This window comes from Geotrypetes seraphini, chromosome 14, assembly GCF_902459505.1.
Source record: "Geotrypetes seraphini chromosome 14, aGeoSer1.1, whole genome shotgun sequence".
NCBI classification, from domain to species: Eukaryota; Metazoa; Chordata; class Amphibia; order Gymnophiona; family Dermophiidae; genus Geotrypetes; species Geotrypetes seraphini.
Genome location: NC_047097.1, coordinates 67,242,295 through 67,264,426, shown reverse-complemented (window position 1 = coordinate 67,264,426; position 22,132 = coordinate 67,242,295). Strand labels below are relative to the sequence as shown.

General features: G+C 44.4%; 1 protein-coding gene across 1 annotated transcript in view; it reads left to right on the top strand.

Annotated features, from left to right (window-relative positions):
- Positions 1 to 22,132, top strand: part of CHD2 (chromodomain helicase DNA binding protein 2) — a 186,355-nt gene that overhangs the window by 112,662 nt on the left and 51,561 nt on the right. Inside the window, 8 exon segments of the mRNA XM_033920273.1 lie at positions 2,912 to 3,061; positions 7,081 to 7,229; positions 8,561 to 8,657; positions 15,847 to 15,939; positions 20,167 to 20,343; positions 20,590 to 20,765; positions 21,397 to 21,438; positions 21,527 to 21,666. Coding sequence (XP_033776164.1) covers positions 2,912 to 3,061; positions 7,081 to 7,229; positions 8,561 to 8,657; positions 15,847 to 15,939; positions 20,167 to 20,343; positions 20,590 to 20,765; positions 21,397 to 21,438; positions 21,527 to 21,666 — 1,024 coding nt within the window.

Here is a 22,132-nt window from a genome sequence, read left to right as displayed (position 1 = left end):
GTGGGGATCTCCGGTGTTATCCCAGGACAAGCAGGCAGCATATTCTCACATATGGGTGACGTCACCGATGGAGCCCCGGCACGGAGGGTCCCAAGTGCATTGCCACTTTAAGAACTTTAGAAAGTTCGTGACCGACCGCACCGCGCATGCGCGAGTGCCTTCCTGACCAATGTAGGCACGCGGCTCCTCGGTTCAACATTTTTCACTGAGCTTTTTAGTCGCGTCGTTGAATCTCGCTAATTGTTCGCCTTGCCTTCCCGCTTACATGGAAACTTTATATTCCTTCTTTTCTTTTCTCTCTGTATATAAAAACTGGGGGGGAATAAAAGAAGTTTCCTTCTTTTATTTCTTTTCATTGGCCCTCGGATTTTGACGGCAGGATTTTCTTTTTCCCCTCAGCCTCTCGTCTTTGATTTGGCTGAGACGGTGTTTCCTACTTTAATGTCCCAGCCGTTGACAGGGTTTAAGAAGTGCGGCAGGTGCTAACGGACAATTTCGGTGACAGACCCACATAGCTGGTGTATCCAGTGTTTTGAGTCCTGAGCACCGAATAGACTCTTGCGCGTTGCTCGACTTTAAAAAAGCGCACCTTGAAAAGCCGCCTTCTGCAACAACAACTCTTCAGGACCAGCATGGAAGAAGAACATTCGTCACCTTCAGCTTCCACAACACTAGATACTGTTGCTTGGATTTTGATCAAGAGACCTGACTTTGCAGCCTTTTTACATGTTGAATTCTCATCACTTTCACCTACTTTTTGCGGGTTGCATCTCAACAGCTATGGCACCTTTGGAAGCCTACAGCTAAGAAATCACCAACTAGTATGCTTGTTTAATCCCTTTCTTGTCTGCAGAGAAAGCAAAGTTACTTATCTGTAGAAAGGGGGTGGGGTTTCCTCTGTTGTCAGAGGGGAAATGCCACATTATCCCGACCATCAGCTCCGCTGACCTGTTTCTCTACCTTGTCCTCAAATGCTGTAGTATAACTTGATCTTACTCCATACTGGCGGGATCTCTTAACTCAGGAATCTCCGCACATGCTTGGAACTATAAAAAATTGAAATCGGCTAGGGGAGAGCTGTAGCACATTGGCTGCATCGGGTGACATCGCCAGCTAGCACGACTGCCTTTCCCTGATTATAGGAAGGCAACTTCGCATTTCACTGTGCTTAAGCTGGTTATTGAGTAGATATGTGAGTGACTTTCCTCTCAGAGATGTATAGAACTGGGACAGAGCTTTTAATATAAATATCTGATCCATTTATGTTCTCAAGAAGCACTGGCAGCGTCAGGGGCAGGAAATGCTGGGAGACAAAATATCCAGATCACTGATAATTATTACAGCTGCCTATGGATACTAGGAAATATGCTGTCTAAGCCACTCACTGAATTGAGCAGGCATTCCAAAGCTCATTTTGTGTTAGAATATTGCAAGGGCCAATACAATACCTACAGACTATTTAGGGGAAGAGAATTTTCTGAGAACCAGGGAAGCTAGAGTTCAAATCCCACTTTGCCACAATATCTCAGATCCTTAATTTTGGTCCTGCTGGGAAAAAGTTTGTTGGTGGACAAAAGGGGTACATTCTTAGCAGATGCTTAAAAAGGAGAAAGATATATCAGTGTCTTCTAGTACAGTGTTCTTCAACCTTTTTACACTTATAGACCAGCAGAATAAAATAATTATTTTGTGGACCGGTATCAGTCTGCGGACCGGCGGTTGTTTTGGGCCTGATGCACGTGACAGCCCTGTGGACTGGCAGGAAATTTCTGTGGACCAGAACTGGTCCATGGACCGGTGGTTGAAGAACACTGTTCTAGTACAGTGTTTTCCAACCCTGTCCTAGCCAGTGAGGTTTTTGGGATAACCCTAATGAATATGCATGAGAGAGATTTGCATATAATGGAGGTGACAGGCATACAGATCTGCTCCATGCATATCCATTAGGGCTATCCTGAAAACCTGATTGGCTAGTAGTCCTCCAGGACAGGGTTGGGAACCACTGGTCTAGTACAATGAGAAAGAACCTATCGGCCCATATGTATTAAGGCTGTCAATCATGAATTAGTTTTAAGTGTGAACATAAGAGTTTTTTTGTCTTTCTTGATTTTGTGTTGAACATAAGAGTTGCCATACTGGGTCAGAACAGAGGTATATCAAGCCAAATATCCTGTTTCCAGCTCTAGCCAATTCAGGTCACAAGTACCTGGCAAGATTCCAAAAGAGTAAAACAGGTTTTATGCTGCTTATCTTATAAATAAGCAATGGTTTATGGACTTTTGTTTTAGGAAATTATACAAACTTCTTTTTTTTAAACCCTGCTAAGCTAACTGCTTTCACCAGGTTCTTTGGCAATGAATTCCAGAGTTTCATTAGACATTGAGTGAAAAAATACTTTCTCCGGATTGTTTTAAATTTATTTCTTAGTAACTTTGGTGCCCTCTAGTCCTTGTATTTTTAGAAAGAGTAAACAAGTGATTCACATCTACCCATTCCACTCCACTCAGTATTTTATAGACCTCTTATCATATCTCTCCTCAGCCGTCTTTTCACCAAACTGAAGATCCCTAGCTATTTTAGCCTCTCCTCATAGGGAAGCCATCTAAGCACTTTTTTAATTTTTGTCACCCTTCTCAGTACCTTTTCTAATTCTCCTATATTGATGCAATTGAAACAACATTACAAAAAAACCAACCAGAATAGTTTATTTTGAGTGCTGAAAGAATGTTCTTATAAATGGAGAAAGATGAGTGGTTTCCTTAGAAAATCATATGAACTATCTAATGTTTTTATTAGTGAAGTGCAATTAGTAAATAGTGTTAGAGGGAAGGGAAGTAATAGTCTCTACAGATAACAGAGTCAGTGTTAGATTGTATAGAGTGACCAAGGACACATTTTTTTCTATATTCAGGACTTCTGCTTTCTGTTATCCACACGAGCTGGTGGTTTGGGAATTAACCTGGCTTCTGCTGATACCGTGGTCATTTTTGATTCAGACTGGAATCCCCAGAATGACTTGCAAGCACAGGCCAGAGCCCATCGTATTGGACAAAAGAAACAGGTGAGAATACTTGTGCTATTGCTCTTTTCTAGTGCAATTTGTCTAGTGGTCCTAAATGCTAGGGTTATGCATCTGAACCCACAAGGTGCTTGCAGAATGCTGTCAATCAACTTTTGACCTCCATCTCCCTTTCCCCCTCAGTTTTTTAATGCAAGCAAGTTGCTCAGAAGTGTTCCTGCAGTTTTATTGTTTTGGAGTATTTTTTTTCTAAGTGTTCGGTTGGAGGTTTGGCGTTCAGAGGTTCCCACTTATTGGAACTTGCACTACGGAAGGTCTGCTGCTTGCAGGATCAACCCTTGAGGGCACTTAGCTAGCCAGCCTGCTTTTGTACTTTTTGAGCACAGGGAGCCATCCCCTACATAGCTGCTTACATCTCTGATTTATGAGGAGCTTGAGCACAGTCTGTTTGGCTCCCTCTCGGCTTGGCCAGGCTTAATTGTGGGCTGGCTCTTTGGTCTTATGTCCCTTCGCAGTGATGAGGTTTTCCAGGGGTTGAGGCTCAGTAAGACTTGGGTCCAACTGGCAGCCTGAAGACCAAGTTTTTTCGGCGAACCTGTGAGGCAGAGTTCTTCTCCATTTGTTCCAGCTGCATTCCTAAGCTGAAGCAGGCAGGCACACAGCACAGTGACTAAGGCTTTTATAGCCTAAGGGGAAAATCGGGGGTGGGAGGGTCTCCAGAATTGAAATTTAAAGATTTCTGCAGCCAGTGCCAAGATCTCTCACCTCTGAATCCCCTTTTCCTGCCATTTTTGTACTTCAGGTAAGTCCCCATGGGCTGTTTTTGGTGCAATTTTGCTGACTACAGCCTTGGATTTTAAATGATTTTTTTTCTAAAACCTGCATCTGCTTAAAAACCCCTCAATTTTACTTAAAATCGATAGTGATATTATAGTCAGGCCTTTCTACTCCTGCATCATGCCAGGTTTGAGAGAACAGCAAGATAAACGGTCCACCAAAAAATCCAATGTAGAACACACATATCAGCAGAAAGTATGGAGATCAGATAAAATTTATTTATGATGCATTTGACTGGTGGCGGCCATCTTGGATTTTAAACAATCTTTTTTTTTTCTAAAGCCTCCATCTGCCTCAAAACCCCTCAATTTTACTTAAAATTGACAGGGATGGACCCTTCAGTCTGGGGTCCTTTAGATCCCCAGTTCAAGGCTTCACCCCAGAGTTTGAGAGTCTCATACAGAGTGAACATAAGAACATAAGCCTGTTTGACTTGCTGAGGGTCCTCAGCATCTGCGTTCAGCGTGACAGAGGCAGTGGTGCGGGGGGGAGGTGGGGTGGGGGAACACTCTCCTCAGCATGTGCTCCAACTAAACGAAGACACAGAGCTGGGCCAGGAGATTCAGGCTGACATAGACTGGGAGGATGGAAAGCCCTATTCCATGCTGCTGTTGTCCCAGGATGCAGTTCCTCTGCATGAAAATAGCAGTCAAGAAATTGCTGTCTAAAGCCTCTGCACTCTTGGGCATTATTTCTACTTTGCTATGAGAATTGAAGCTGGAAGTTCCTCTAGCTCCCTCGTCACAGTCCTCAATAATGAGTGGCTCACTTGCTCCAATCACGTTCTTTCTCTCGCATCCGGACGTCACAAAGTTGGTAAGAAGGGTCCCTGTGAGTGGCTGAGACTATGGCCAAGCTTTACCTGATGGCTCTGGATTTATAGCAGCTGTTTGTTCAGCTGAAGGTGGATATACTGGTGACCCAGGTAACCAAACGAACCTACTTGCCTAGTGAAAGAGGTGTGATGATAAAGGATACCCAAAACTGTAAAGTGGATGTCATCCTCAAGAGGCAATTTGAAGCTTTGGCCCTAGGGAATAAGGGGATGTTCCTTTGTGGCACAGGTATGGTTTGCCATTTCCATCTATCTCGAGTCCTTGCCTCGGAAGATGCTGAAGATCCCCAAATGCTTCTGTCTGGGGTGAATCATATGGCGAACGCTCTGTATGATATCAGAATTATGAGGAAGATGTTGGCCTTTGCTACCTCTGCCTAGTGGATGCTGTGGATCAGACAGTGGGCAGGAGATTCAGCCTCTAAAGCCACTCTGAGAAGGCTTCCCTTTCAAGGGCAGATGCTATTTGGCAAGGGTCTGGATGACTTAATGGTCAGTATTATGGACTGTTGCCCTAAGTCTTTGCCGGACAGGAGGCCCTGGCTGACTCAGGATCCAGGATGTGGGAATTTTTGAGGGTCTCGAAAATTCCATCCTTATGCAGGAGGCCAAGCAAAGCAGAGATCCTTTAAAGGGTCCCTGCAGAAGTTCAGCAGGGGCAAAAGACAGCAAGCCTCTGGCTCTTGTCCCTCCCCAATCTCCAAGAAAGCATAATGATGCCAGGACAGGGGCCAAGCTGTTCGGAATTGTCTCAGGTACAGACCGTTGGGTCTTGGAAGTTGTTTAAGAAGGTTACAGAATCGAGTTTTGTGCCTCCCTTCCAGACCTCTTTGTAGATTCTCTGACTTGAGGGTTCAGATGCATAACCCTAGCATTTAGGAGCACTAGACACATCTACAAGAGAGAAGATTATCGAGGTAAGAACCTAATCTTTCTTTTTCCTCCTCATATAGTAAAGGCGCACTCCAGGAAGCTGTTGCATTTGAGATGCTCTGGTGGCAATTGCTTTGTGTGCAGATCCTTATTGGTTGATACTGAGAATGATTTACCAAACAGAAACAGCTGCTGACCAGTTAAATCTTTTCAGTGACCAGTTCAGTGGTGCTGAAAATTAGCAGTTGGCATCTAAGAGAAAATCTGCTATTTTGGGGGCATTCTGGGGGCAAAATCAGCAGTTGGCCAGTTAAGTGCCGAAATGCAGCCCTTAAATGGTCAGGATAAGCACATAAATGGGACCGTGTAAAACATAATCCTGTCTTTATGCAGTAACCTATAGCCATTTAAGGTCTGAATATTGGCTGAACTGGCTTTGTGTTAGCTGGCTCCACATAAACCAGATATTCAGTGCTAAGCCCAGGATTAAATATCCTGGAAAAATTCCAGTGAAGGTCAACAAAGTGTTTGCCAGTGTTAAAAGTAGTAGGTTAAAGTACTTAAAGGTAAAGTACTTAAGCTTAAAGTAAAATACTTAATGCTTAAAGATAAAGTACTTAAGTAAAGTACTTAAAGGTAAAGTACTTAAGCTTAAAGTACTTAAAGGTAAAGTACTTAAGTAAAGAGTATAATGAAAAAATTTACTCGAGTAAAAAAGTCAGTGCCTAAAATAATACTTTTTAAGTTTGTCGAGAATTTTGCTACCAGCGTCAATGATCCCAACTCATCGAACCTGTTCATACACAGGCAACTCCGCTGTTCTTATAGGCTATATTTACTGAACAGCAAAATTTAAGATGAAATAATCCAGTATCAAAATCCTGTACCCAGTTAAAAGAAAAAGTGGAAGAGAAATGCAAATGACAATTCCTCTGTAAACCAAATGAAACAGCCAAACTGGGGACTAGGTAAAAGTACAGTACCCATGGATTCGGTTATTCGCGATTTGATTTATTTTTTTTAGAAACGCTGCATCCCGGACCTTCCCCAGACCTTACCTGGTGGTCTAGCAGCGACGCAGGGCAAGATCGATCGTCCTACGCTCCTGCCCCGTGCAGAGCCGTCATCAAAATGGCTGCCGCGAGTTCCCGTTCTAGTCTCGAGACTACAACGGGAACTAGCGGCAGCCATTTTGATGATAGCTCTGCACGGGGCAGGAGCCTAGGACGATCGATCCTGCCCCGCGTCGCCCCAGGTAAGGTCTGGGGAAGGTCTGGGACACAGGGGTGGGTCAGAGCCGGCCCTGAAAGTTATCCGTGATATTTCAGTATTCATGGGCCGGCTCTGCCCCTGACCCCTGCAAATATTGAGGGTCTGCTGTAGTAAAACTTGGCAAAATTATTACTTCAGTAAAAGTATAAAAACTTTTACTTAAGTACAGTAATTGGTTACATTTACTTAGTTACTATACAAAAGAACATTGACCCCCCAAATTTCTTCTTTTCTGTACTTGTAGGTGAATATTTACCGTTTGGTAACAAAGGGAACAGTGGAAGAAGACATCATTGAACGGGCCAAGAAAAAAATGGTGTTAGATCATCTTGTGATTCAGCGTATGGATACCACTGGACGAACAGTACTGGAAAACAACTCGGGAAGCTCCAAGTAAGAAAATGAGTAGAAGCTTGAATTTTGTGTTATTCCTCAGAAAACTGACTTAACAATTTAAGAAGTGCAAATAAAGAGATTTTGCTGGTTGGACCACAATGAAGTTTCTATTAGTCTATATGAGAGAAAACACAATTCCAGCTCATAGTACCATCCCTAATCCTAGGCCTACTAGACTACTGTGATATCCTCTATCTCCCCTGCCCTACAACACTAATAAAACAACTACAAACAATTCAAAACACAGCCCTGAGACTCATCTACTCATTGAAGAAACATAACCACATTACAGAAGCATACCTCAACTCACATTGGCTTCCAATTCCAGCAAGAGTACAATTTAAATTCTATTGTCTACTCTTCAAAACTTTATACGGAGACAGCCCAACCTACCTGAGCAACCGCCTCATACAAACCTCCTCAACCAGACATAAGAAAACTCACACCCCATTCACATCCCCCAATCAAAGAAGTTAAACGGAAAAGACTATATGATGGCCTCCTAGCCACCCAAGCAGCTAAACTGGACAACCAAATCTCCAATCTACTGATAGCGTCCCCAGACTACAAAACATTTAGAAAAGAAATAAAGACCCTACTTTTCAAGAAGTCCCTTAAAAAGACTTAACACAGCAAGTCTAATTCCTTCTTTTGACTAAACCCCCCAACCCCAAAACAACCAGATCTACTCTGTATTTTCCTTGAAAACAACCAGATATCTTTTGTAATAACTCTTTTGTAATCCGCCTTGAACTGCAAGGTAATGGCGGAATAGAAATCCCTAATGTAATGTAATCTTGTATCTATCCATAAAGAGATGTATGCATAGAGCTATACTGAATAACATTTTACTATTTGTCCGAATACAAATAATGAAAAGTATCATTCGCTGAATATGAATTCTAAATACAAGTAATGGGTGTTGAACTTTAACATAACAAATAATAAAATAAGTAACGTGAAATCAGAGATCAAAAGTGTTCATTTCAGTAGGATTTAACACAGTAGACCCCCCCCCCCCCCCAGATCTTTCATATTCAAATTTAAATCACTATTCAGCTGAATATGAATGTTATTTGAGGCACTGTTCAGGGCTAAATTGTATCAAATATAAATATTCTCTAATTAGGATATTACAGGATTTTATGCAGTGCATATTTTAGAACTGTTTCATTTGAGGCATTGTAGAAAATGTTTACTTGCAACAGTCTCGGCATTGAATATAAATGTGTTGAATGAAGGCTTTCATATGTCTTCAAGTGATGGTAGAATGGAAAGTAAAAATGCTTTGGATGCCTCTAGATTTGATAATTGTCCTATATTTGCAGCTCGAATCCATTTAACAAAGAAGAGCTGACTGCCATTCTGAAGTTTGGAGCTGCAGATCTGTTCAAGGAGCCTGAAGGGGAGGAATCAGAGCCTCAGGTAAAGAGTGTGTTCAAAGACTCTGCAGATCTCTTTCTGGGAGTGGAGTATGGATCACATCAAAGAAAGGAAATCACCATGTGTGGAGGAGTAGTATAATGGTTAGCTCAGCGGACTGAGATCCTGGGGACCTGGGTTCAATTCCTACTTTAGCTCCTTGTGGCTCTGAGCAAGTCACTTAACCCTCCGTTGTCCCAGGTACAACCCCCACCCCCCCAAGATTGTGAGCTCGCTAGGGACAGAGAAAGCATCAACATGTACTGTAAAGTGTTTGGCACCATGAACATCTATTCCAGTGGTCTCCAACTCAAACCCTTTGCAGGGCCATATTTTGGATTTGTAGGTCCTTGAAAGGCCTCAGAAAAAATAGTTAATGTCTCATTAAAGAAATGACAATTTTGCATAAGGTAAAACTTTTTATAGTTTATAAATCTTTCCTTTTGGCTAAGTCTTGATAATAATATTGTCATTTATAGCTAAAGAGACAGATAATCAAGAAATTGTTTTATTTTACTTTTGTGATTATGATAAACAGACCGAGGGCCTCAAAATAGTATCTGGAGGGCCGCGAGTTTGAGATCACTGCTATAGGCTAAGGCTCTTTACACCTGCATTGTGATGTCATAGAACTTTATGATTATAGAAACATAGTAACACGATGGCAGATAAAGGCCAAATGGCCAATCCACAGCATCCACTACCTCCTCCTCTCCCTATTGGCTAAGGCTCTTAACATTTGCATCTCCTCTTCCTATAGGCCAGTGGTCTCCAACTCAAATCCTTTGCAGGGCCACATTTTGGAGTTGTAGGTACTTGGAGGGTCTCAGAAAAAAAAAGTGAATGTCTTACTAAAGAAATGACAATTTTGCATGAGGTCAAACTTTATAATTTATAAATCTTTCCTTTTGGCTGAGTCTTAATAATAATATTGTCATTTATCCCAGGACAAGCAGGCAGCATATTCTTAACACATGGGTGACGTCACCGACGGAGCCCTCGGTACGGACCTTTTAACTAGAAGTTTCTAGTTGGCCGCACCGCGCGTGCGCGAGTGCCTTCCCGCCCGACGGAGGAGTGCGTGGTCCCCAGTTTCTTCGTTTCCGCGGAGCGAAGAAGACGCGTGTATTTTTTCAACGGCCGTTGAAATCACTTTTTGCCTTCCCGCTCGCGCTTTTGTTATATTTTTTTCTTCCTCTACCTCCGGGTTTCCTTTTTCTTTCAATTACAAAAAAAAAAAAAAAAAAAAAAAAACTTTGATTTTTCTTGTTTCTTTCGTTTTTGCCCCGGCGGGGCCTGTTGCCATTATACAGGCCTCGGACTTCGATTTTGCGGAGGCTATCTTCCCCTTCATGCCCCCGCAGGTCGGTTTTAAGAAGTGCCAGCGGTGTGCACGCCCGATCTCCGTTTCTGACCCACACAATTGGTGTTTGCAGTGCCTGGGTCCGGAGCATCGGGCAGATTCCTGCACCCGCTGTGCCACTTTACAAAAACGTACTCTTAAAAACCGAAGAATCCAGCAAACCCTGCTCTTCGGCTCCGAGTCGGCGATGGATTCATCACCCTCAGCGGCGGTACCGCAGAAATCGGCACCGTCCAGCTCGACACCGACCGATCCCGCATCGGCGCCACTGGCGCCAGGTAAGCCGGCTAAGAAGCCTTCCTCTTCCCTCGAGCGCCCTCCAGCTACGGTGACGACACCGTCCATACCGGCATCGCACCGGTCCCGTAAACGCTCCGCCCCGATAACGGTGAGTGCCTCGTCATCGGCCTCCTCATCGCCGGGGCGTGGAGCGGCATCCAAGGAACCGAAGAAAAAGAAAGCGGTTCCGATGCCACCCCTGGATGACCGTATCTCGGCCATCCTACAAACTCAGCTTCAGGAGCAGTTGAAGAAACAGCTTGAACAACTGCTACCCTCTATCCTGGCACCGCTCCTTCCGGTACCAGACCGGCCCGAGCCCCGCACCGAGCCCCCGGTGTCCACTCCTTCGGTACCGGTAAACACCTCGATGCCGATCCTTTCGGCACAACAACTTCCTGATGATCCTGTGGTTCATTCTCGAACCACAGTGGATCCTGCTCGGCACCAGGCGGTACGGCACTCTTCTCGGGACCGAGAACGACGCCGATCGTCCTCCCCTGGTGCCGTTTCGGTGCGCTCTGGTAAATCTTTGTCCAAAACTCACCACACCGCACCCTCCACCCCGGTGTCCCGACACGCACCAGAGGTCAGGGATCCGGATTTATGGGAGGAGACTCCTCTCGGTACCGAGGAGGATCCCTCCTCATCTGATGAGGAACCATCGGCGCCTGATGCCTCCTCTAAACCTGAGCAGTCCTCTTTTTCTAAATTTCTGAGGGAAATGTCTGCTGCTCTGTCACTTCCCCTTGAATCTGACTCCAAAAAGTCCCAAGCCTTTTTAGAAGCCTTAGACTTTGAGCAACCTCCTAAAGAGTTCCTCAAACTTCCCGTACATGACATCTTACGGGAGACATTCTACAAAAATTTGGAAAATCCCCTCACGGTACCGGGAGCTCCCCGTAAACTGGACAACCTTTACCGTGTCATCCCTATTCCAGGATTCGACAAATCTCAATTGCCCCATGAGTCCCTTCTGGTGGAATCCACCTTAAAAAAGACTCAGGGCTCCAGTGTCTATGCCTCTACCCCTCCTGGCAGAGAAGGTAAGACCATGGACAAGTTTGGCAAGAGGCTTTACCAAAATGCCATGCTTGCCAACAGGGCAAACAACTATTCCTTCCATTTTTCCTTTTATCTCAAACACTTGGTCCAACAGCTGTCTGCCCTCCAGAAGTACCTTCCTGAGCGCAAGGTCCCGCTATTCCAGCAGCACATATCTGGCCTTCTCCAAATGCGCAAGTATATGGTCCGCTCGATCTACGACTCCTTCGAGCTCACCTCTCGGGCCTCTGCCATGGCTGTAGCCATGCGTCGCTTGGCCTGGCTCAGAGTCTCCGACCTGGACATCAACCACCAGGACCGCCTGGCCAACGCCCCCTGTCTCGGGGATGAGCTTTTTGGAGAGTCACTGGATTCCACCACCCAGAAACTCTCCGCCCATGAGACTAGGTGGGACACCCTAATCAAGCCGAAAAAGAAGGCTCCGCCTGCTCGACCCTATCGGCCTCAATCATCCTACCAGCGGAGGTTCTCAGCCAGGCCACTCAATCCGCCTCCCCAACAATCTCGGCGACCCCGTCAACAGCAGCACCATGCCCAGGCTCGGTCTCAGGCCACCCAACCCTCCAAGCCTCCTCAGCCTGCTAAACAATCTCAGCCCTTTTGACTCTTCTCTCCAGGGCATAGCCAGTCATCCACCCTCGCTGCCTCTTCCACAGCCTATCGGGGGTCGTCTCACCATTTTCTCAAGCCGTTGGGAAGTCATCACGTCGGACCAGTGGGTCCTCAACATCATCCGCCACGGCTACTCTCTCAACTTCCAGACTCTGCCTCCGGACAACCTTCCCGTAGAGTCTGCTTCAAACTCATCTCAAACCCCCCTCCTCCTGAGGGAGGTTCAATCCCTCCTCCTTCTCAATGCCATCGAAGAAGTACCTCCAGATCAAAGGGGGCAGGGATTCTACTCCCGCTACTTCCTGGTACCCAAAAAGACGGGAGACCTCCGTCCCATTCTCGATCTCAGGGACCTCAACAAGTGTCTGGTCAAGGAGAAGTTCAGAATGCTCTCCCTTGCCACGCTCTATCCTCTTCTTTCTCAACACGACTGGCTATGTTCCCTGGACCTCAAAGAGGCCTACACTCACATCTCCATCAATCAACATTCTCGCCGCTACCTGCGATTCCAGGTACTGCACCACCACTATCAGTACAAGGTGCTACCGTTCGGCCTCGCCTCCTCACCCAGGGTCTTCACCAAGTGCCTTATAGTGGTAGCGGCCTTCCTCAGGTCTCACAACCTCCAGGTGTTCCCCTATTTGGACGATTGGTTGGTGAAAGCACCTACGTCTCCACTTGTGCTACAGGCTACTCATCACACCATCTCTCTCCTCCACCTCCTGGGGTTCGAGATCAACTACCCCAAGTCGCATCTGCTTCCCACCCAGCGACTTCAATTCATTGGAGCAGTTCTGGACACCACGCTAATGAGGGCTTTTCTCCCCTCCGATCGCAAGCAGACCCTGCTCCATCTCTGCCGTCAGGTACTCATGCATCCCTCCATTCCTGCTCGACAGATGATGGTCCTCCTGGGTCACATGGCCTCGACAGTGCATGTCCTTCCTCTGGCTCGTCTCCACCTTCGTACACCTCAGTGGACGCTCGCCAACCAGTGGTCACAGACTACGGATCTTCTTTCTCATCCCATCTCTGTGACATCATCTCTTCAGCAATCTCTCCAATGGTGGTTGAACTCCTCAAATCTTTCCAGGGGTCTACTTTTCCATCTGCCCCCCCACTCTATGATCATCACCACAGATGCGTCCCCCTACGCGTGGGGAGCTCACCTGGGAGATCTACGCACCCAGGGACTTTGGACCCCACAGGAGCGTCGTCATCACATCAATTTCCTGGAACTCAGAGCCATATTCTACGCCCTCAAGGCTTTCCAGCATCTTCTCTGTCCTCAAGTCCTCCTCCTGTGCACAGACAATCAAGTCGCCATGTACTACATAAACAAGCAGGGCGGCACCGGATCTCGCCCCCTTTGTCTGGAGGCTCTGCGCATCTGGACCTGGGCCACGGACCGCAATCTCTTTCTCAGGGCGGTCTATATCCAGGGCGAACAGAACTCTCTGGCCGACAATCTCAGCCGCATCCTTCAACCTCACGAGTGGACGTTGGACCCTCCGACTCTACTCTCCATCTTTGCTCGATGGGGCACTCCGCAGGTGGACCTCTTTGCAGCACCTCACAACCATCAGCTGCCCCAATTCTGTTCCAGACTCTTCTCTCCTCACCGTCTGGCCCCGGATGCATTCCTGCTCGACTGGAGGGATCGGTTCCTCTATGCCTTCCCTCCACTTCCTTTGATGTTGCGGACCTTGTCCAAACTCCGCAAGGACAATGCCACCATGATCCTCATCGCCCCTCGGTGGCCTCGTCAACACTGGTTCTCCCTTCTGCTTCAACTCAGCTCCAGGGAGCCCATTCCTCTTCCTGTGTTTCCTACGCTACTTACACAGCAGAATCAGTCTCTACTACATCCCAACCTGTCTTCCCTCCACCTGACAGCTTGGTTTCTCTCGGGCTGACCTCTCCGGAGAATCTATCTCAACCGGTCCGCCTCATTTTGGACGCCTCCAGGAAACCGGCCACTCTTCAATGTTACCATCAGAAGTGGACCAGATTCTCCTCGTGGTGTCTCCGGCATCATCAAGAACCCACCTCTTTGGCGGTGGAAACTGTCTTGGACTATTTGCTCTCGCTGTCCAACGCTGGCCTCAAAACCACTTCCATCAGAGTCCACCTCAGTGCCATCACTGCGTTTCACGAGCCTATTCTCGGAAAACCCCTCACGGCTCATCCTCTGGTTTCAAGATTTATGAGAGGGCTCTTCAACATCAAACCGCCTCTCAAGCCTCCTCCCGTCGTCTGGGACCTGAATGTGGTTCTCTCTGCCCTTATGAAACCTCCGTTTGAGCCTCTTGCCACAACTTCATTCAGGCTTCTTACCTGGAAGGTGCTTTTCCTAATTGCCATCACCTCTGCCAGGAGGGTTAGCGAACTGCATGCACTGGTTGCCGACCCACCGTTCACTGTTTTTCACCATGACAAGGTTGTTCTGCGTACCCACCCTAAATTCCTTCCCAAGGTGGTCTCAGCTTTTCACCTCAACCAGTCCATTGTGCTTCCCGTCTTCTTTCCTAAGCCTCACTCGCATCCTGGAGAACAGGCGTTGCACACGCTGGATTGTAAGCGTGCCCTTGCTTACTACCTTGATCGTACCAGAGCTCACCGAACATCCCCTCAGCTCTTTTTGTCTTTCGATCCCAACCGTTTGGGCCGTCCTGTCTCCAAACGGACACTTTCAAATTGGCTTGCTGCCTGTATTGCCTTCTGTTATGCTCGGGCCGGTCTCTCACTGGAAGGATCTGTCACGGCCCACAGAGTCCGAGCTATGGCTGCTTCTGTGGCTTTCCTCCGTTCCACGCCCATCGAGGAAATCTGCAAGGCGGCCACTTGGTCCTCAGTTCACACGTTCACGACTCACTACTGTCTGGATGCATTCTCCAGACGGGATGGACACTTCGGCCAATCTGTGTTACAAAATTTATTTTCCTAATGGCCAACCATCCCTCCTCCCTCTTTGTTAGCTTGGAGGTCACCCATGTGTTAAGAATATGCTGCCTGCTTGTCCTGGGATAAAGCACAGTTACTTACCGTAACAGGTGTTATCCAGGGACAGCAGGCAGATATTCTTAAGTCCCACCCACCTCCCCGGGTTGGCTTCTTAGCTGGCTTATCCTAACTGGGGACCACGCACTCCTCCGTCGGGCGGGAAGGCACTCGCGCACGCGCGGTGCGGCCAACTAGAAACTTCTAGTTAAAAGGTCCGTACCGAGGGCTCCGTCGGTGACGTCACCCATGTGTTAAGAATATCTGCCTGCTGTCCCTGGATAACACCTGTTACGGTAAGTAACTGTGCTTTATAGCTAAAGAGACATATGATCAAGAAACGGTTCTGTTTTACTTTTGTGATTATGATAAACATACCGAGGGCCTCAAAATAGGACCTGGTGAGCCGCGCGTTTGAGACCACTGCTCTAGACGCACTATAGAAATGATAAGTAGTAGTTGTAGTACCATGTTGAGCATAACTAGCAATTGAAAATGCAACTTGCCTTGGGTGGAACAGAGAAATGTTTCTTCAGATCGCATACAGTTGGCGCCAAGTGCCATTTTCTCTCATTGCAAGACAATGGCTTAGTGAAGCAGGTTTGGCAGTGACGTTAACGCACTCTCCCCTACCCTAACAGTCACCATTGTCAAATTGACTTCCTGTGTCCTGAGTCAGAAGCAGTCTGGGCCACCCACAAACAAGTGAGATCAAGAACTTCAGCAAATAAACATTTAATTTGTTTTTCTTTTGCTTCATTGAAACATCAGTAAATTTATTTAGAGCCAACTGGTAGATATTAGAGAAGGTGGTTGTCTTTTGTAAGAGCACTTCGGTTCATTTAATTATTGAATATTTTTTTGGACTGACAGGAGATGGACATTGATGAGATTCTGCGCCTGGCTGAAACACGGGAGAATGAGCAGGGCTTGAGTGCCACAGATGAGCTCCTTTCGCAGTTCAAGGTGCGGAAACAATGAATTCAAAAGTCTGGGATTCTGACAGGACATTGTCTGAGAAGCAGGTTGGATCAACTGGTCGGCATATGCCTTGTAAATTGAGCTGAAGTGTTCTGGTCTCATATTATATTCTTTCGTAGGTCCATTGATTTATAGCAAAATGATGGAAAATCCTTTTACATTTTGTGTTCGTTTGCTTGGATGGAAATTCATAGGTAATGGAAACGTCTGAAAATCTATTATTTAACAGAGTTCTTTTGATAGTACAGTATTGTTTTGGTGTAATCTCTTCAAGATAAGAATCACAACAGACGCACAGTCCGGAGAGTAAGGGGGCTATAAGTGGCCACCTCTAGTTATGTGCTCTGATCCTGCAAGTGCAGTAAAACCTTGGTTTGCAAGCAGAATTCGTTCCAGAAGCATGCTTGTAATCCAAAGCACTCGTATATCAAAGCAAATTTCCTTAAAGGAAATAATGGAAACTCAGACGATTCGTTCCACAATCCCAAAACTTTAAAACAAAATAATATATGTACTTGTATTGCTAGATCTCGCTCATTTAGAACAGTCACTACACTCCCGCAGCGTCAGAGAGAGAAGAACCATCGGCATACTGTGTATACTTGTATTGCAAGACATTGCTTGGATATCAAGTTAAAATTTAATAAAATGTTTTGCTTGTCTTGCAAAACACTTGCAAACCAAGTTACTTGCAATCCAAGGTTTTACTGTAATGGCATCTGGGTGCCCAGATTCTCTTAAAGAACAAAAGAGTAGCTCATTATCAGTGTACCTTACATTTACACAACCACAGTTGCACCAGACAAAGACCTGGCATAGCTACAATCATGTAAATGCAGTAGGGATGCAGTGTATTCTGTAAATTATGCAAGTAAGTGAGGGACACACCTATGTATGCCTCCTCTCCCCCCCCCCCTTTGCTTTTATATGTCATGCTACTTAAAGTGTGCAATTACAGAATAGTGCTTAGATTTCCTGCTGGAACCAGAATTGGTGTTCACATGTAGTGGTCTGTTGTCGTCCTTGTTCCTTTAGTTTCCTTTGACATGATCATTTTTAGGGCAGTGAGAGCTTTAACCAACAAAAAATAGCAAATAGTAATCTCCATAGCAGTGTATTCATGAAGAATTGTTTATTTTAAAAATTTATGAAGCGCTTAAAACTAAGTGATGTACAAAAAATGACATACACAGTCTTAAAACACAAACATAATAAAACACAACAGATTTCTCTTAATACTAATATCGTAAACGTTGCAGGTGGAAGCAATCTGATCAGCAGACATCGAAGGCAAACAAGACACAAATGATGTCATGTAACAGTAGTTCATTGAAATCCAAATGCAGTTTTGCACTTTTTAATCATTGAATTCAGTTGCCAGTTGTCTAAGACGTGTTATGTTTTTGCATATTGATTCTAGAATTTTTTCCATCTAGTTGGAACAGCCTGTTTAAGGCTAGTCTAGTTTCCAAGTTTATTTTGGATTTCATATATCACCCTTAGAAGCACATCTGAGCAGTTTACAGTTTAATATCATTTTAAGTAAAGTTGGAGAAGAAATATTAGTGGGGTAGAAATGGGAAATAAGACAGGGTAAGAGAGAAAACTACAATTTTTGATGGGATAGTGGGATAGGATAGCTCTGGAGTAAACTAGAGAATGACACAGCGACACAGTTTGTCACCGTGGCCACAGGCTCTGTCCTGTTCTCACCCTGTGGTTAACCATGTATACTTATCCCTGTGTCATTCTTTAGTCGATGGCTCTGGTGGGTAGCAGCTGAGATGTCCTTGTGGCTCAGGGGCTGGTCTTCCCTTGAGCAAGTTTTCTTTCAAAGACATGCTTCTGTTTGGTAAAGAGCTAGATTAGTTGGTCAAGAGTCTGGGAAAGACTTGTTCCAAGTTCCTGGAAGACGAGCCAAAACCTAGTGGTTGAGTTGCCTGTAATAGAAGATGATTCAGGGAAGCTAAGCATTATAACCCAATCAGAGGTACCATCGCTTACACTCTGCAAGTCTCAACAAGGATTCAGTGCAGTTTACAATATAAATTACCCTCAGGCAAAGGAACTACAGATATTAGTCCTTCAATTCATCATTGATGATAATCTTAAACAGAGAAAATATAAGTCTTTAATGCTATCCTAAACTGCAAGTAAGATGCAAGATGCCTCAAATAATAAGGTAGACCATTCCAAATCTTGAATCTTTGATAAGCAAATGATGCTTCAAATGTGTTTACAACAAACAGATATAACAGAAGGAGAGTTAAGCTTACATGGTTCTTGAAACGTGATATAGCAAATGTGTAACCTAACTTTACCTAGGCAGTGGAAAGTTAAAGAATAGTTTCAAGTTTTATTATTTTTAATATACCGACCATCGACAAGTATCTAGCCGGTTTACAATGCTAAAATAAAATAAAAGATTAAAATAATACTTATAGGAGGGGGAAGAGTGAACATTAAGAGACATTTTACAAAGACAAACATGAAAGTGGGGGTACAAGGAAAAGGGGGGGTAGATAATTACATTGTTTGGAGGAAAAAAAAATTGTATTAAAAAGAAAAGGAAGGGAAAAGGGATGTAAACATTAGGGATTGGGTCACTTCTTAAAAGCGGTTGGTAGACTTTTGAAAATGAGAAGATTAGGAGCTATGGAATGCATCTTGAAATAAGAACGTTTTTAGTTTAATCTTAAATTTGTCAAGAAGATTTTCATGGCGGAGTTGGGAAGGCAAGCATTCCATAAAGTTGGGGCGACTACGGAGAAATAGTTTTCCTGGTGTAATAGAATTCTTTGATGGAGGGGACAGATAGTAGGTTCTGATCTGAGAGTCAGGGAAGGGCAGAGAGGGATGATGAGTTTATCCAGAAAGGGTGGAAGACGCGAGAGTTTGATTTTAAAAACTAGCATGAGTGTTTTATAAGTAATATGGTGTTCGATGGGTAGCCAGTGGGCTTCTTTCAAAAGGGGAGTGACATGATCATATTTCCCTATCTTATGAATAAGTTTTATTGCCGTATTTTGGATGAGCTGTAGACGCCGTAATTCTTTTTGGGGAATTCCATTATAAAGAGAATTACAGTAATCAAGATGAGAAATGACCAACGAATGAACAAGGGTTGTGATAGCTTTAGTTTCAAGGATAGAAGTTAGAGAACGGGTAGAACAGAGGTTGAAGACTAGGAAAGCCGGGTTCAAACCCCACTGTGTCTTCTTGTGATGTTATGTTAATCAGGTTCTCTATTCTGCTTTTATCTATTCAGGACAAGGTCGGATTACATCACAAGAGGTTGGGTCAGTTTTCCAGGAAGTTACAATGGACAATTTGACATGGACATTCAATAGAGTTGCTAGTGCACGTAGATCAGTAGAGTTGTTAATACAGTTAGGTCATAATTACTAATAGGTCAAGTAAGTCATCATTGGCTCATTGTTATGTCTCGGAGTTGCATTAGACCAGGGGCGTCTAACCTCAGCCCTCACCAGGTCGGTTTTCAGGATTTCCCAAATGAAGCAGTGCATGCAAATCTCATGCAAATTACTTGGGGAAATCCTGAAAACCTGACTGGATTGCGGCCCTCAAGGACTGACGCTGGGCGACCTTGCATTAAACAGTCTAGAATTACGCTTTTACAATTACCATTTTAGTTACTTCAGGATTAGCTCCCTGTCTTGGTACACAGAAATGCTTTTAGAAGTTTTCTGAATCTGAGATGGTGGTCACAAGATCGTAGTGTAAGTGATAGTTGGTTCCAACATTTTGCTAATTGATATTGGATGGATAAGATAATTTGCCTGGTAGACGTTATATTATTGCATGCTAGTAATTGTAAGTGGAAAAGATTTCTGGTGGAGTATCTGTTGGAGGCGCTCTGGAGTAGAATAGCCAACTCTGTTAGGCAGTTGGGGGGCGTTGCCTGTCGGGATCTTAAAGGCAAGCAATTTTACCCAGGTGCAAACTTAGATTGTAAGTTCTCCAAGGATAAGAGAATACCTGTAGTACCTTTCATCTACAACATAAAAAGGCATGAGCTAAATCCAAATCCTCTCCCTTCCCTTCCCTGGAAACAGTTGCATATGAATCTGAAAATCTTGGGAGCTTGAAAAGTCCAGCTGTGCAAAAAATATGTTTTTGAAGGACCCGTTGAAATCTCATTTAAGTGGAAGTATATCTGTGCAGCCACTGACTATGTGGCTTTTTTTTCAGGTGGCCAATTTTGCAACCATGGAGGAGGTGGAGGAGCCTGACCTGGAAGGCAGGCCACATAAAGAGTGGGATGAGATCATTCCTGAGGGGCAGAGAAGGAAAGTGGAAGAAGAAGCACGGCAGAAGGAGTTAGAGGAAATATATATGTTGCCCAGAATTAGAAGCTTAACAAAAAAGGTAAAGGGGTGAACATTTGGAAACAGCTCTTTCAATATAGGTACATTCTTACCTTACTACTAAGTGTGGAGAAGATTTTTAACCTTTTTAAAGTTTTTTTCCCCATCTACTTACTAACCTTCATGAAGGTCTATCTCCACAGCGTGCATCCCCTCTTCTCAGAATGATGCAACCAATTCACATTTCTCCACTTTCCCTTTGGCAGATGTTAATATGTCAAAAACATGCTCTTCCACTGACTTTCAGACACAGGCAAATGACAGCGAGTCCGACGTGGAGTCAAAGCAAAAGGCCCAGAGGTCATCCGGGTCCGAGAGCGAGACAGAAGACAGTGATGATGAAAAAAGGCCAAAGCGCAGGGGACGTCCAAGGAGTGTCCGGAAGGATATGGTGGAAGGATTTACAGATGCAGAAATCAGGAGGTGAACTTAACATGTTTATTATTTAGTGTCAGTAAAATGCGTTGATGTGCCACAGATTCTGCATCTCTGTATGTGAAATTGTTATGTAGGGTGATATTTTATTTTCAAATAATTTGCTTCTCATTTCCTGTTCCTTTATACTTCTAGTTCAGTTGAAACCATAGCTAGGATTTGGCATTATGAATATTTATTTATTCACAAAGACCTGGGAATTTCCCTCTCTTTTATATGGTCCCTTCTTGTTTATATTGTTCCTTCCTCCCGACCGACACCTAGTTTGGTCATTGCAGTGACCATCCTTGGACAAGGGCATATACCAGACCTCCTCCTGGAATACTGCAGTAATGAGCTCTGAATCTGATTACTAACCATAAGCAATGATCATGATAGCTTCTCCTTCTCAAGAAGGTCCAACATAGGGACCCACTGGGCCAGCCTGTTTTGCATTTGATAACCAAAATCTTTCGTTATTCACTTATCCTAAGTTATCTCTACATATAAAATTGTAAGGATTAGGCTAAATTCACCTAGATACCAAGGCGCCTAATTATGACCTTATACTAGAATTTATATCTTTGGGGATTTAAAAAATAGTAGCTAAGTTATTTTATGAATGTTATCTATTGCTTAGGTTTATCAAGGCCTATAAGAAGTTTGGCTCACCACTGGAACGGTAAGTAGAAAGCACTTTGCAAGCAAAATGGCTGTACGGTCTTAATGACGTGGACTTGGTGATAAGGTGTGTGGTTTCTATATTTCAGGCTGGAATGCATTGCCCGAGATGCAGAGTTGGTAGACAAGTCTGTAGCTGATTTGAAGCGGTTGGGCGAACAGCTTCACAATAGCTGTGTTTCAGCCATGCAGGAATTTGAGGAACAGTTGAAAGAAACCCCCAGTGAAGGCAAGTAAAGTAGGGTCATTATGTTGTAGCCCCAGTGAAACTCTAAATTTCATTCATGCTGTTATGATCATCTCTATTGAACCATTGGTGAGGCAAGATTTCCCTTGACTAAATCCATATTAGCTTTGTCTCATTACTCCATGCTTATGTGTATGCTTTGTAATTTTGTTCTTTATAATAGTCTCTAACAATTTTGCTGGCATCTGGAACTCTTTAAAAATTGAAGTTATACTGGCTGCCCTCCAATCTTTGGGTACTATGCTGGATTTTAAAGATGCCGTAGATACAAATTAATAACAATAGCTCTACAATTCATTTTTCAGTTCTGTTAGTACTCTGGAATGTATACCATCTGGTCCAGACATTTGCTACTCTTAAATTTGTCAGTTTTCCCCATTATATCATTCAGTGTTAGAGATTTGTTTCAGTTTCTCTGACTTGTCTGCAATGAATATCATTTCTGGCA